Source organism: Oncorhynchus mykiss, chromosome 21 (assembly GCF_013265735.2).
Source record: "Oncorhynchus mykiss isolate Arlee chromosome 21, USDA_OmykA_1.1, whole genome shotgun sequence".
NCBI classification, from domain to species: Eukaryota; Metazoa; Chordata; class Actinopteri; order Salmoniformes; family Salmonidae; genus Oncorhynchus; species Oncorhynchus mykiss.
In genome coordinates this window covers 1,586,078-1,602,834 of record NC_048585.1, presented here as the reverse complement: position 1 = coordinate 1,602,834, position 16,757 = coordinate 1,586,078, and the positions used below count along the sequence as shown (strand labels likewise).

At 45.9% G+C, this 16,757-nt stretch overlaps 1 protein-coding gene across 4 annotated transcripts in view; it reads right to left on the bottom strand.

Moving 5' to 3' along the window:
- Window positions 1-2,752: 2,752 nt before the first annotated feature.
- Window positions 2,753-16,757, bottom strand: part of LOC110517600 (rab-3A-interacting protein-like) — an 82,721-nt gene continuing 68,716 nt past the window's right edge. For 3 of the 4 annotated variants that reach the window (XM_036956577.1, XM_036956576.1, XM_036956579.1), the window contains 3 exons: window positions 9,129-9,228; window positions 6,871-6,940; window positions 2,753-5,416 (listed from right to left, as the gene is read on the bottom strand). In XM_036956577.1, coding sequence (XP_036812472.1) covers window positions 5,334-5,416; window positions 6,871-6,940; window positions 9,129-9,228 — 253 coding nt within the window. In that variant the 3' untranslated portion in view covers window positions 2,753-5,333. The remainder of the gene's footprint in view (window positions 5,417-6,870; window positions 6,941-9,128; window positions 9,229-16,757) is intronic. The other variant, XM_036956578.1, reaches the window with a different exon arrangement.

Genomic DNA, 16,757 nt, shown 5'->3' with positions numbered 1-16,757 from the left:
GGTCTAAAGTAGTGCACTATATAGGGAATAGGGCTCTGGTCTAAAGTAGTGTACTATATAGGGAATAGGGCTCTGGTCTAAAGTAGTGCACTATATAGGGAATAGGGCTCTGGTCTAAAGTAGTGCACTATATAGGGAATAGGGCTCTGGTCTAAAGTAGTGCACTATATAGGGAATAGGGCTCTGGTCTACAGTAGTGCACTATATAGGGAATAGGGCTCTGGTCTAAAGTAGTGCACTATATAGGGAATAGGGCTCGGGTCTAAAGTAGTGCACTATATAGGGAATAGGCCTCTGGTCTAAAGTAGTGCACTATATAGGGAATAGGGCTCTGGTCTAAAGTAGTGCACTATATAGGGAATAGGGCTCGGGTCTAAAGTAGTGCACTATATAGGGAATAGGGCTCGGGTCTAAAGTAGTGCACTATATAGGGAATAGGGCTCTGGTCTAAAGTAGTGTACTATATAGGGAATAGGGCTCTGGTCTAAAGTAGTGCACTATATAGGGAATAGGGCTCTGGTCTAAAGTAGTGCACTATATAGGGAATAGGGCTCTGGTCTAAAGTAGTGCACTATATAGGGAATAGGGCTCTGGTCTAAAGTAGTGCACTATATAGGGAATAGGGCTCTGGTCTAAAGTAGTGAACTATATAGGGAATAGGGCTCTGGTCTAAAGTAGTGCACTATATAGGGAATAGGGCTCTGGTCTAAAGTAGTGCACTATATAGGGAATAGGGCTCTGGTCTAAAGTAGTGCACTATATAGGGAATAGGGCTCTGGTCTAAAGTAGTGAACTATATAGGGAATAGGGCTCTGGTCTAAAGTAGTGCACTATATAGGGAATAGGGCTCTGGTCTAAAGTAGTGAACTATATAGGGAATAGGGCTCTGGTCTAAAGTAGTGCACTATATAGGGAATAGGGCTCTGGTCTAAAGTAGTGTACTATATAGGGAATAGGGCTCTGGTCTAAAGTAGTGTACTATATAGGGAATAGGGCTCTGGTCTAAAGTAGTGCACTATATAGGGAATAGGGCTCTGGTCTAAAGTAGTGCACTATATAGGGAATAGGGCTCTGGTCTAAAGTAGTGCACTATATAGGGAATAGGGCTCTGGTCTACAGTAGTGCACTATATAGGGAATAGGGCTCTGGTCTAAAGTAGTGCACTATATAGGGAATAGGGCTCTGGTCTAAAGTAGTGCACTATATAGGGAATAGGGCTCTGGTCTAAAGTAGTGCACTATATAGGGAATAGGGCTCTGGTCTAAAGTAGTGCACTATATAGGGAATAGGGCTCTGTTCTAAAGTAGTGCACTATATAGGGAATAGGGCTCTGGTCTAAAGTAGTGCACTATATAGGGAATAGGGCTCTGGTCTAAAGTAGTGCACTATATAGGGAATAGGGCTCTGGTCTAAAGTAGTGCACTATATAGGGAATAGGGCTCTGGTCTAAAGTAGTGCACTATATAGGGAATAGGGCTCTGGTCTAAAGTAGTGCACTATATAGGGAATAGGGCCCTGGTCTAAAGTAGTGCACTATATAGGGAATAGGGCTCTGGTCTAAAGTAGTGCACTATATAGGGAATAGGGCCCTGGTCTAAAGTAGTGCACTATATAGGGAATAGGGCTCTGGTCTAAAGTAGTGCACTATATAGGGAATAGGGTACCGTTTGGGACGCACAACATGGGTATTGAACCAGGAAGTATTTTATATGCAGTATAATTGTGTTCAGTCCAAGACAATAAAGTTTATAGTGTTGAATCTATACTGCAGAGGAGGCTGGTGGGAGGAGATATAGGAGCGTTGAATCTATACTACAGAGGAGGCTGGTGGGAGGAGATATAGGAGTGTTGAATCTATACTGCAGAGGAGGCTGGTGGGAGGAGATATAGGAGTGTTGAATCTATACTGCAGAGGAGGCTGGTGGGAGGAGATATAGGAGTGTTGAATCTATACTGCAGAGGAGGCTGGTGGGAGGAGATATAGGAGCGTTGAATCTATACTAAAGAGGAGGCTGGTGGGAGGAGATATAGGAGTGTTGAATCTATACTGCAGAGGAGGCTGGTGGGAGGAGATATAAGAGTGTTGAATCTATACTACAGAGGAGGCTGGTGGGAGGAGATATAAGAGTGTTGAATCTATACTGCAGAGGAGGCTGGTGGGAGGAGATATAAGAGTGTTGAATCTATACTACAGAGGAGGCTGGTGGGAGGAGATATAGGAGTGTTGAATCTATACTGCAGAGGAGGCTGGTGGGAGGAGATATAAGAGTGTTGAATCTATACTACAGAGGAGGCTGGTGGGAGGAGATATAAGAGTGTTGAATCTATACTACAGAGGAGGCTGGTGGGAGGAGATATAGGAGTGTTGAATCTATACTGATGAACTCTGTGATTGTGAAAGACGACAACAAATTGACATTTTTAAATGCAGTAGAATTGCAAACATATTGAAACAGTAACATTATACAGTAACATACTACTGTATAAAAAGGACGTAATTTCACCAAGATTTACAATCCTGTGGAAAGCCCAGAGACGTGGCAGGAAGGAGAACCATTAACAGGAAGATAAGTTGCCCTACTTTTATAAGACAACGCATGGGCAACGTGCAGAATGTACTGAACAATGTACATATCTATTTTTATGCAGTATAATTGTGTCCTGACAATTTTACCCTTAGTGTGTCATCATATCTACACTGACTGAGTGTGTTTGGGACAACAGATTTCAAGTTCACAAACAGACACGTTGGTTCCAGAGGTAAACCATTTTTAATTCAGTGTGTTCCAGAAAGGCACTAAAATAAATTGAGGAAAGCTTGGAGTTGGAATGTTAACAGAGGACATGGAGGGATGGAAGGATGGAAAACCAGGAAAAGGTATATAGATTGGAACGTTCACAGACCACACACACACCACACGTACACACACACACACACACACCCCGACACAGCTACATACTTCTAACTAAAGGGTTGGTAAAGAACTAAAAAGCCAGAGAGAATGTTCTTCATCATCATCATCATCATCAATGTGTTTTCTAAAACCTTCAAAACATTTGTACAGATTCTTCTAAAGTCCTTGTATTGGACAGAACTCGTCAGAATCCTCCTCCACATGTTCTGCTCCCAAATGGCACCTATTCTCTACATCCCGGGTCCCAAACATACGGGGCGTCGAAGTGTCACGGGAGGGCACGGGACCGTCTGATCTAAAACGAAGCGTCACTCCGCAATGCATTAGGCTAGAAACAAGTAGTAAAATGACAAAGAGGAAGACGCGACTCTGATGCACATGGGAAATGTATTTACTTTGTCTCTATGACATTGAGAAGCTTACGACCTTCAAAAGAAATTGGACTTCGCTTGCGGAGTAATCTTATACAATGTGTGACTCTGTCGCTATCAATTGATCGAATCACTTCCTGTAAAATGGAATTTGCATAATTAAATTGAAGGTTCATATAAATGATCGTAATAAAACATTTGGGGAAATCAGGTCTAGACTATTTATTTATATTATTATTGTTATTATCATCATCATGGGGGCTCCTGAGTGGCGCAGCTGTTTAAGGCACTGCATCTCAGTGCTAGAGGAGTCACTACAGACCATGGTTCGTATCCAGGCTGTATCGCAACCAGACGTGATTGGGAGTCCCATAGGGTGGAGCACAATTGGCCCCGCGTCGTCAGGGTTAGGGGGTTTGGCCTTGGTAGGCCGTCATTGTAAATGAGAATTTGTTCTTAACTGACTTGCCTAGTTAAATAAAAGGTTAAATAAAAGGTTAAATAAAAAACACAAAATAAAATAAATAATTTGCCTACCTAAAATAAGTCATTTTCCTAGGTCCCTCAAATGAAACAAAATGAAGCTGGTGTTGTATTTAAACAAAGGCAATCTCAATAAAAAAAAATAATGAAACAACGTTTGGGAACCCCTGCTGTGCATACTGCACCACTACAGTAGTTAACTATATAGGGAATAGGGTGCCATTTGTGACTCAGCCTTGTAGTGTGGACAGATGAGCTCATTCAGCGTTTCTTACATGTAATAACGGAGTCAAGTTACATACAGCAGCGTGGTCGTCACCATAGTTACGGTCCTCTGGTTTTAAATACGGACTGGAGATGGATGGATAGAATAACCACAGATGGCTGGATGGACGGAGCGCCTCGATTTACACTTGTCTTGTGTCCCAAATGGCACCCTATTCCATATTTAGTGCACCACTTTTGACCAGGGCTCATAGGGGCCACAAGTCGTGCACTACAGTGAACAGGGTGCCATTTTGGGTTTAGGGCACTTCCTCTCTGTTCCAATATGCATTCTAGCAGACCAATCAGAATGACAAGCAATGGTCATGTTCCAGACAGACTGACTGAACTACCAATCCCCTTCCTGATGAACTATTCACTGTTATTGGTAGATCAGTCAGTCTGAACTACCAATCCCCTTCCTGAATAACTACTCACTGTTATTGGTAGATCAGTCAGTCTGAACTACCAATCCCCTTCCTGAATAACTACTCACTGTTATTGGTAGATCAGTCAGTCTGAACTACCAATCCCCTTCCTGAATAACTACTCACTGTTATTGGTAGATCAGTCAGTCTGAACTACCAATCCCCTTCCTGAATAACTACTCACTGTTATCAGTAGATCAGTCAGTCTGAACTACCAATCCCCTTCCTGATTAACTACTCACTGTTATTGGTAGATCAGTCAGTCTGAACTACCAATCCCCTTCCTGAATAACTACTCACTGTTATCAGTAGATCAGTCAGTCTGAACTACCAATCCCCTTCCTGATTAACTACTCACTGTTATTGGTAGATCAGTCAGTCTGAACTACCAATCCCCTTCCTGAATAACTACTCACTGTTATCAGTAGATCAGTCAGTCTGAACTACCAATCCCCTTCCTGATTAACTACTCACTGTTATTGGTAGATCAGTCAGTCTGAACTACCAATCCCCTTCCTGATTAACTACTCACTGTTATTGGTAGATCAGTCAGTCAACTACCAATCCCCTTACATCCTGAATAACTACTCACTGTTATTGGTAGACCAGTCAGGATGTAAGGGGCATGCATTTTAAGTCATATACTTGTAGGTATTGAAGACAGAGGATGGGAGGACTCTCCTGAAATGACACGTGATTGGATGAGAGATTGGAAGGGGTAGCGATGAGGAGCGTTGGGGGCGGTCCTTCTTCCTTCTGAGAGCCAGGAGGGTAGGATGATTGGAGAGCTATTCTGTCCGTCACGGGAGTGCATCTGATGATAGGTTGAGATTCAGACACGCATCCCTCTGTTCTGTATCGTGATTGGTTGGTCACAGTTCCTCCTTGTAGTAGCCCAGCTTAGCAAAACTCATCTCTTTCCTCAACTGCATCACTTCCCAGAACATCTGTTCTGCTAGAGAACAGGAACGGAGATGGAGAACAGGAAAGGAGATGGAGGAAAGGAGATGGAGAACAGGAACGGAGATGGAGGAAAGGAGATGGAGAACAGGAAAGGAGATGGAGGAAAGGAGATGGAGAACAGGAACGGAGATGGAGGAAAGGAGATGGAGAACAGGAACGGAGATGGAGAACAGGAAAGGAGATGGAGGAAAGGAGATGGAGAACAGGAACGGAGATGGAGGAAAGGAGATGGAGAACAGGAACGGAGATGGAGGAAAGGAGATGGAGAACAGGAACGGAGATGGAGGAAAGGAGATGGAGAACAGGAACGGAGATGGAGAACAGGAAAGGAGATGGAGGAAAGGAGATGGAGAACAGGAACGGAGATGGAGGAAAGGAGATGGAGAACAGGAACGGAGATGGAGGAAAGGAGATGGAGAACAGGAACGGAGATGGAGGAAAGGAGATGGAGAACAGGAACGGAGATGGAGGAAAGGAGATGGAGAACAGGAACGGAGATGGAGAACAGGAAAGGAGATGGAGGAAGGAAAGGAGATGGAGGAAGGAAAGGAGATAGAGAACAGGAAAAGAGATGGAGAACAGGAAAGGAGATATAGAACAGGAAAGGAGATATAGAACAGGAAAAGAGATGGAGGGAGGAAAGGAGGATTGGACAGAAGAGAGAATAAACATTACAACACATCCTGACTATACTGTAGGGACATTATAACACATCCTGACTATACTGTAGGGACATTATAACACATTCTGACTATACTGTAGGGACATTATAACACATTGACTATACTGTAGGGACATTATACCACATTATAACACATCCTGACTATACTGTAGGGACATTATAACACATTCTGACTATACTGTAGGGACATAGTCAGCATGACAACTGGAGACTAAAGACTGCCAGTTCGGCTACTGTTGAAGATTGTGTGAATTCTATAAACAACAAAATGCTAGAACAGCCATTCCGTGGCTACGTTACAAACATCATCACTTGGCTCCGAACTCGTCTCCTCTATTGAAAAACAATGGCGTTCTTGTGCTAGTCGTTAACCTTGAGGAGACTTCTCTAAATGAGCTGTGTGACTGATGAGCCTCCACCCTCTACGGTAATGGACATAGAAATAGAATCAGAATGTTGAGGTGAATGGGAATTCCCATTCTAGGTATTCCATTTCTATGCTAATAGGATTCCACCATGTCAGATAGCTGCTGAGTTAGCCCGATCTACAGCACCACTAGGTCCATAAGACACACTACTCTACATGACTTATTCATATGCATGTGGCCTTGTACTGTGGTTTCCTGATAGCACGTCCATCCATGGCTCCATCCAAAGCTTCACATTAGCTAAAACCACTAAAGACAAAGTGTATTCACATGTGACTGTAGGCAAAAACAACATGGCTGCAGCGGTACAGGAAATGCACTGCTGGCTGATCTCACCGTCCTGCAGCTTGACCAGCCCTTGGTGGATGTAGCGGATGTAGGTAAAGAAGTTACAAACTGACGTGATCTGGAGAGAGAGGGAGAGATCAAGGTTAAATGTCTAGACTGGTCAATCATTAGATGGTGGACATGAATCCTTTTCTTATGCAGGGAATTAGACGTTGATAAACAGAATGCTGTGGACGTCGTAGGGGATTACAGGTTGATAAACAGAGTGCTGTAGACGTCGTAGGGGATTACAGGTTGATAAATGAGAGTGCTGTAGACGTCGAAGGGGATTACAGGTTGATAAATGAGAGTGCTGTGGACGTCGTAGGGGATTACAGGTTGATAAACGAGAGTGCTGTCGAAGTCGTAGGGGATTACAGGTTGATAAATGAGAGTGCTGTAGACGTCGTAGGGGATTACAGGTTGATAAATGAGAGTGCTGTGGACGTCGTAGGGGATTACAGGTTGATAAACGAGAGTGCTGTCGAAGTCGTAGGGGATTACAGGTTGATAAATGAGAGTGCTGTAGACGTCGTAGGGGATTACAGGTTGATAAATGAGAGTGCTGTAGACGTCGTAGGGGATTACAGGTTGATAAATGAGAGTGCTGTAGACGTCGCAGGGGATTACAGGTTGATAAATGAGAGTGCTGTGGACGTCGTAGGGAATTACAGGTTGATAAATGAGAGTGCTGTAGATGTCGTAGGGGATTACAGGTTGATAAATGAGAGTGCTGTAGACGTCGTAGGGGATTACAGGTTGATAAATGAGAGTGCTGTAGACGTCGTAGGGGATTACAGGTTGATAAATGAGAGTGCTGTAGACGTCGTAGGGGATTACAGGTTGATAAATGAGAGTGCTGTGGACGTCGTAGGGAATTACAGGTTGATAAATGAGAGTGCTGTAGATGTCGTAGGGGATTACAGGTTGATAAATGAGAGTGCTGTAGACGTCGTAGGGGATTACAGGTTGATAAATGAGAGTGCTGTGGACGTCGTAGGGGATTACAGGTTGATAAATGAGAGTGCTGTGGACGTCGTAGGGGATTACAGGTTGATAAATGAGAGTGCTGTGGACGTCGTAGGGGATTACAGGTTGATAAATGAGAGTGCTGTAGACGTCGTAGGGGATTACAGGTTGATAAATGAGAGTGCTGTGGACGTCGTAGGGGATTACAGGTTGATAAATGAGAGTGCTGTGGACGTCGTAGGGGATTACAGGTTGATAAATGAGAGTGCTGTAGACATCGTAGAGGATTACAGGTTGATAAATGAGAGTGCTGTGGACGTCGTAGGGGATTACAGGTTGATAAATGAGAGTGCTGTGGACGTCGTAGGGGATTACAGGTTGATAAATGAGAGTGCTGTAGATGTCGTAGGGGATTACAGGTTGATAAATGAGAGTGCTGTAGACGTCGTAGGGGATTACAGGTTGATAAATGAGAGTGCTGTAGACGTCGTAGGGGATTACAGGTTGATAAATGAGAGTGCTGTGGACGTCGTAGGGGATTACAGGTTGATAAATGAGAGTGCTGTGGACGTCGTAGGGGATTACAGGTTGATAAATGAGAGTGCTGTAGACGTCGTAGGGGATTACAGGTTGATAAATGAGAGTGCTGTGGACGTCGTAGGGGATTACAGGTTGATAAATGAGAGTGCTGTGGACGTCGTAGGGGATTACAGGTTGATAAATGAGAGTGCTGTGGACGTCGTAGGGGATTACAGGTTGATAAATGAGAGTGCTGTAGACGTCGTAGGGGATTACAGGTTGATAAATGAGAGTGCTGTGGACGTCGTAGGGGATTACAGGTTGATAAATGAGAGTGCTGTGGACGTCGTAGGGGATTACAGGTTGATAAATGAGAGTGCTGTAGACATCGTAGAGGATTACAGGTTGATAAATGAGAGTGCTGTGGATGTCGTAGGGGATTACAGGTTGATAAATGAGAGTGCTGTGGACGTCGTAGGGGATTACAGGTTGATAAATGAGAGTGATGTGGACGTCGTAGGGGATTACAGGTTGATAAATGAGAGTGCTGTGGACGTCGTAGGGGATTACAGGTTGATAAATGAGAGTGCTGTAGACGTCGTAGGGGATTACAGGTTGATAAATGAGAGTGATGTGGACGTCGTAGGGGATTACAGGTTGATAAATGAGAGTGCTGTAGACGTCGTAGGGGATTACAGGTTGATAAATGAGAGTGCTGTAGACATCGTAGAGGATTACAGGTTGATAAATGAGAGTGCTGTAGACGTGGTAAAACTCACCCGATAACGACAGAAAGGAGACACGTAGTAATAGTTGCTGGAATCACCAAACTTGATTCTGTGCTTGCAGGTTTTGGTCTGGCCACTAAGGGCACACTTTCTGTGAGGAGAGACAAGAAACAGAGAGACAGTGGTAAGAAAGACCATTCTGAAACCAAGTGGTAAGAAAGACCATTCTGAAACCAAGTGGTAAGAAAGGCCATTCTGAAACCAAGTGGTAAGAAAGGCCATTCTGAAACCAAGTGGTAAGAAAGACCATTCTGAAACCAAGTGGTAAGACCATTCTGAAACCAAGTGGTAAGAAAGACCATTCTGAAACCAAGTGGTAAGGAAGACCATTCTGAAACCAAGTGGTAAAAAAGACCATTCTGAAACCAAGTGGTAAGAAAGACCATTCTGAAACCAAGTGGTAAGAAAGGCCATTCTGAAACCAAGTGGTAAGAAAGACCATTCTGAAACCAAGTGGTAAGAAAGACCATTCTGAAACCAAGTGGTAAGAAAGACCATTCTGAAACCAAGTGGTAAGAATGAGGCCCAGAATTACCCTGAAAACAGCTGAATGTCTAATCACCTAAAGCGCAACATCACAGCACATTGAGAGACCAGGCCTGGCCAGCCTAACTGGACTGATCATGTTTAAGGAATAGAAAGAGGGATGGAGGAGACACATAGAGCGAGGGGGAGAGACACACACAGAGCGAGGGGGAGAGACACACACAGAGCGAGGGGGAGAGACACACTCAGAGCGAGGGGGAGAGAGACACACTCAGAGCGAGGGGGAGAGAGACACACTCAGAGCGAGGGGGAGAGAGACACAGAGCGAGGGGGAGAGAGACACACAGAGCGAGGGGGAGAGAGACACACAGAGCGAGGGGGAGAGAGACACACAGAGCGAGGGGGAGAGAGACACACAGAGCGAGGGGGAGAGAGACACACAGAGCGAGGGGGAGAGAGACACACAGAGCGAGGGGGAGAGAGACACACAGAGCGAGGGGGAGAGAGACACACAGAGCGAGGGGGAGAGAGACACACAGAGCGAGGGGGAGAGAGACACACAGAGCGAGGGGGAGAGAGACCAACAGAGCGAGGGGGAGAGAGACACACAGAGCGAGGGGGAGAGAGACACACAGAGCGAGGGGGAGAGAGACACACAGAGCGAGGGGGAGAGACACAGAGCGAGGGGGAGAGACACAGAGCGAGGGGAGAGACACAGAGCGAGAGAGAGACACATCGAGGAAGAATGAAATGAATGGTGAGAGAGCAGGGTGGAATCAGAATGAATGGTGAGAGAGCAGGGTGGAATCAGAATGAATGGTGAGAGAGCAGGGTGGAATCAGAATGAATGGTGAGAGAGCAGGGTGGAATCAGAATGAATGGTGAGAGAGCAGGGTGGAATCAGAATGAATGGTGAGAGAGCAGGGTGGAATCAGAATGAATGGTGAGAGAGCAGGGTGGAATCAGAATGAATGGTGAGAGAGCAGGGTGGAATCAGAATGAATGGTGAGAGAGCAGGGTGGAATCAGAATGAATGGTGAGAGAGCAGGGTGGAATCAGAATGAATGGTGAGAAAGCAGGGTGGAATCAGAATGAATGGTGAGAGAGCAGGGAGGAATCAGAATGAATGGTGAGAGAGCAGGGATGGAATCAGAATGAATGGTGGGAGAGCAGGGTGGAATCAGAATGAATGGTGAGAGCAGGGTGGAATCAGAATGAATGGTGAGAGCAGGGTGGAATCAGAATGAATGGTGAGAGAGCAGGGTGGAATCAGAATGAATGGTGAGAGAGCAGGGTGGAATCAGAATGAATGGTGAGAGAGCAGGGTGGAATCAGAATGAATGGTGAGAGAGCAGGGTGGAATCAGAATGAATGGTGAGAGAGCAGGGTGGAATCAGAATGAATGGTGAGAGAGCAGGGTGGAATCAGAATGAATGGTGAGAGAGCAGGGTGGAATCAGAATGAATGGTGAGAGAGCAGGGTGGAATCAGAATGAATGGTGAGAGAGCAGGGTGGAATCAGAATGAATGGTGAGAGAGCAGGGTGGAATCAGAATGAATGGTGAGAGAGCAGGGTGGAATCAGAATGAATGGTGAGAGAGCAGGGTGGAATCAGAATGAATGGTGAGAGAGCAGGGTGGAATCAGAATGAATGGTGAGAGAGCAGGGTGGAATCAGAATGAATGGTGAGAGAGCAGGGTGGAATCAGAATGAATGGTGAGAGAGCAGGGTGGAATCAGAATGAATGGTGAGAGAGCAGGGTGGAATCAGAATGAATGGTGAGAGAGCAGGGAGGAATCAGAATGAATGGTGAGAGAGCAGGGAGGAATCAGAATGAATGGTGAGAGAGCAGGGATGGAATCAGAATGAATGGTGAGAGAGCAGGGTGGAATCAGAATGAATGGTGAGAGAGCAGGGTGGAATCAGAATGAATGGTGAGAGAGCAGGGTGGAATCAGAATGAATGGTGAGAGAGCAGGGTGGAATCAGAATGAATGGTGAGAGAGCAGGGTGGAATCAGAATGAATGGTGAGAGAGCAGGGTGGAATCAGAATGAATGGTGAGAGAGCAGGGTGGAATCAGAATGAATGGTGAGAGAGCAGGGTGGAATCAGAATGAATGGTGAGAGAGCAGGGTGGAATCAGAATGAATGGTGAGAGAGCAGGGTGGAATCAGAATGAATGGTGAGAGAGCAGGGTGGAATCAGAATGAATGGTGAGAGAGCAGGGTGGAATCAGAATGAATGGTGAGAGAGCAGGGTGGAATCAGAATGAATGGTGAGAGAGCAGGGTGGAATCAGAATGAATGGTGAGGGAGCAGGGTGGAATCAGAATGAATGGTGAGAGAGCAGGGTGGAATCAGAATGAATGGTGAGAGAGCAGGGTGGAATCAGAATGAATGGTGAGAGAGCAGGGTGGAATCAGAATGAATGGTGAGAGAGCAGGGTGGAATCAGAATGAATGGTGAGAGAGCAGGGTGGAATCAGAATGAATGGTGAGAGAGCAGGGTGGAATCAGAATGAATGGTGAGAGAGCAGGGTGGAATCAGAACGAATGGTGAGAGAGCAGGGTGGAATCAGAACGAATGGTGAGAGAGCAGGGTGGAATCAGAACGAATGGTGAGAGAGCAGGGTGGAATCAGAACGAATGGTGAGAGAGCAGGGTGGAATCAGAACGAATGGTGAGAGAGCAGGGTGGAATCAGAACGAATGGTGAGAGAGCAGGGTGGAATCAGAACGAATGGTGAGAGAGCAGGGTGGAATCAGAACGAATGGTGAGAGAGCAGGGTGGAATCAGAACGAATGGTGAGAGAGCAGGGTGGAATCAGAACGAATGGTGAGAGAGCAGGGTGGAATCAGAACGAATGGTGAGAGAGCAGGGTGGAATCAGAACGAATGGTGAGAGAGCAGGGTGGAATCAGAACGAATGGTGAGAGAGCAGGGTGGAATCAGAACGAATGGTGAGAGAGCAGGGTGGAATCAGAACGAATGGTGAGAGAGCAGGGTGGAATCAGAACGAATGGTGAGAGAGCAGGGTGGAATCAGAACGAATGGTGAGAGAGCAGGGTGGAATCAGAACGAATGGTGAGAGAGCAGGGTGGAATCAGAACGAATGGTGAGAGAGCAGGGTGGAATCAGAACGAATGGTGAGAGAGCAGGGTGGAATCAGAATGAATGGTGAGAGAGCAGGGTGGAATCAGAACGAATGGTGAGAGAGCAGGGTGGAATCAGAACGAATGGTGAGAGAGCAGGGTGGAATCAGAACGAATGGTGAGAGAGCAGGGTGGAATCAGAACGAATGGTGAGAGAGCAGGGTGGAATCAGAACGAATGGTGAGAGAGCAGGGTGGAATCAGAACGAATGGTGAGAGAGCAGGGTGGAATCAGAACGAATGGTGAGAGAGCAGGGTGGAATCAGAACGAATGGTGAGAGAGCAGGGTGGAATCAGAATGAATGGTGAGAGAGCAGGGTGGAATCAGAATGAATGGTGAGAGAGCAGGGTGGAATCAGAATGAATGGTGAGAGAGCAGGGTGGAATCAGAATGAATGGTGAGAGAGCAGGGTGGAATCAGAATGAATGGTGAGAGAGCAGGGTGGAATCAGAATGAATGGTGAGAGAGCAGGGTGGAATCAGAATGAATGGTGAGAGAGCAGGGTGGAATCAGAATGAATGGTGAGAGAGCAGGGTGGAATCAGAATGAATGGTGAGAGAGCAGGGTGGAATCAGAATGAATGGTGAGAGAGCAGGGTGGAATCAGAATGAATGGTGAGAGAGCAGGGTGGAATCAGAATGAATGGTGAGAGAGCAGGGTGGAATCAGAATGAATGGTGAGAGAGCAGGGTGGAATCAGAATGAATGGTGAGAGAGCAGGGTGGAATCAGAATGAATGGTGAGAGAGCAGGGTGGAATCAGAATGAATGGTGAGAGAGCAGGGTGGAATCAGAATGAATGGTGAGAGAGCAGGGTGGAATCAGAATGAATGGTGAGAGAGCAGGGTGGAATCAGAATGAATGGTGAGAGAGCAGGGTGGAATCAGAATGAATGCGGTCTTTAGGCAAACACATTGTATATTCCCTTCACACAGACAGTGAACCACTGAGAACAAAAACATCATTGCCCCAATTCTCTCTTCTTCCTCCCAACTTGAACAAATAATCTCCTTTAATCCACCCAATATTCTAACCAAGGTCAGAGACATTATCAGGAAGTCAATTGTCAGCGGTGGATTCTGATTGGTCACGGTTGGGTGAGGAAGGAGGATAGCAGTTCCAGCACATTGTAATCTCCCCCTAGGATTCTAGAGAGATGATTACTGATTCATATTGTAGACAGAGCAGAAGGAGAGCATATTAAACACAGACATGGAGATACACTATATATTCAAAAGTATGTGGACACCCCTTCAAATCAGTAGATTCGGCTATTTCAACCTCACCCGTTGCTGACAGGTGTAGAAAACTGAGCACACCGCCATGCAATCTCCATAGACAAACATTAGCAGTAGAATGGCCTTACTGAAGAGCTCAGTGACGTTCAAAGTGGCACAGTCACAGGATGCCACCTTTTCAACAAGTCAAGCTAGTCAAATTGCTGTCCTGTTAGAGCTGCCCTGGTCAACTGTAAGTGCTGTTATTGTGAAGTGGAAACGTCTAGGAGAAAAACAGTGGTAGGCCACACAAGCTCACAGAAAGGGACCATCGAGAGCTGAAGTGGGTAGAGTGTATAATTTATTTTTATTTTTTAAAAGTCTGTCTTCGGTTGCATCATTCTCTACCGAGTTCCAAACTGCCGCTGGAAGCAACATCAGCACAAAACTGTTGGTCAGGAGATTCATGAAATGGGTTTCCATGGCAGAGCAGCAGCACACGAGCCCAGAATGAGCAATGCCAAGCGACGGCTGCAGTGGTGTAAAGCTCAACGCCATTGGACTCTGGAGCAGCGGAAACGAGGTATGGAGGTATGAATCCCGCTTCACCATCTGGCAGTCCGACGGACCAATCTGGGTTTTGAGGATGCCAGGAGAACACTACCTGCCCCAATGCACAGTGCCCTTTCCTGTTTCAGCATGACAATGCCCCGTCCCGTGCACAAAGCGAGATTCATACAGAAATGGTTTGTCGAGATCAGTGTGGAAGAACTTGACTGGCCTGTATAGCCCTGACCTAAACCCCATCAAACACTTTTGGGATGAATTGGAACGCCGACTGCGAGCCAGGCCTAATCACCCAATCACAGTGCCCGACCTCACTAATGCTCTTGTTGGCTGAATGGAAGAAAGTCCCCGCAGCAACGTTCCAACAACTAGTGGAAACTCTTCCCAGAAGAGTGGAGGCTGTTATAGCAGCAATGTTCCAACATCTAGTGGAAACTCTTCCCAGAAGAGTGGAGGCTGTTATAGCAGCAATGTTCCAACATCTAGTGGAAACTCTTCCCAGAAGAGTGGAGGCTGTTATAGCAGCAATGTTCCAACATCTAGTGGAAAGCCTTCCCAGAAGAGTGGAGGCTGTTATAGCAGCAATGTTCCAACATCTAGTGGAAACTCTTCCCAGAAGAGTGGAGGCTGTTATAGCAGCAATGTTCCAACATCTAGTGGAAACTCTTCCCAGAAGAGTGGAGGCTGTTATAGCAGCAATGTTCCAACATCTAGTGGAAACTCTTCCCAGAGGAGTGGAGGCTGTTATAGCAGCAATGTTCCAACATCTAGTGGAAAGCCTTCCCAGAAGAGTGGAGGCTGTTATAGCAGCAATGTTCCAACAACTAGTGGAAACTCTTCCCAGAAGAGTGGAGGCTGTTATAGCAACAATGTTCCAACATCTAGTGGAAACTCTTCCCAGAAGAGTGGAGGCTGTTATAGCAGCAATGTTCCAACATCTAGTGGAAAGCCTTCCCAGAGGAGTGGAGGCTGTTATAGCAGCAATGTTCCAACAACTAGTGGAAAGCCTTCCCAGAAGAGTGGAGGCTGTTATAGCAGCAATGTTCCAACAACTAGTGGAAACTCTTCCCAGACGAGTGGAGGCTGTTATAGCAGCAATGTTCCAACGTCTAGTGGAAACTCTTCCCAGAAGAGTGGAGGCTGTTATAGCAGCAATGTTCCAACATCTAGTGGAAACTCTTCCCAGAAGAGTGGAGGCTGTTATAGCAGCAATGTTCCAACATCTAGTGGAAACTCTTCCCAGAAGAGTGGAGGCTGTTATAGCAGCAATGTTCCAACATCTAGTGGAAACTCTTCCCAGAGGAGTGGAGGCTGTTATAGCAGCAATGTTCCAACAACTAGTGGAAACTCTTCCCAGAAGAGTGGAGGCTGTTATAGCAGCAATGTTCCAACATCTAGTGGAAACTCTTCCCAGAAGTGTGGAGGCTGTTATAGCAGCAATGTTTCCAACATCTAGTGGAAAGCCTTCCCAGAAGAGTGGAGGCTGTTATAGCAGCAATGTTCCAACATCTAGTGGAAACTCTTCCCAGAAGTGTGGAGGCTGTTATAGCAGCAATGGGGGGGACCAACTCCATATTAACGCCCATGATTTTGGAATGAGATGTTTGACTAGCAGGTGTCCACATACTTTTGGCCATGTAGTGTAAGTGGAGGAGCATGTTGTTAGAATGTGAGGCATATTAAACAGAGGGAACATGGAGAACATGGAGAACAGTGGAGGAACATGTTAGAATGTGACTGAGGAACATACAGAGAACAGTGGAGGAACATGGAGAACAGTGGAGGAACATGCTAGAACGTGAGGCATTTTAAACAGAGGGAACATGGGAACATGTTAGAATGTGACCGAGGAACATACAGAGAACAGTGGAGGAACATGGAGAACAGTGGAGGAACATGCTAGAACGTGAGGCATTTTAAACAGAGGGAACATGGAGAACAGTGCAGGAACATGTTAGAACGTGACTGAGGAACATACAGAGAACAGCAGTGAACAAAATGAAGAGCTGAAGAGAAAACGCTAGGGTGAATGAATGATACAGCCAACTGTAAATGGTTACTGATAATTCCTCTCAACTCTGCAGAGAATTGCACATCTTTCATCTATAGACATCTGTCTGTCTATAGTAGTAGTGGTAGTGGTAGCAGTAGTAACAGCCTACTCCAAACACTGCACCCTGATTTTTTGTCAACAATGAGCAGTG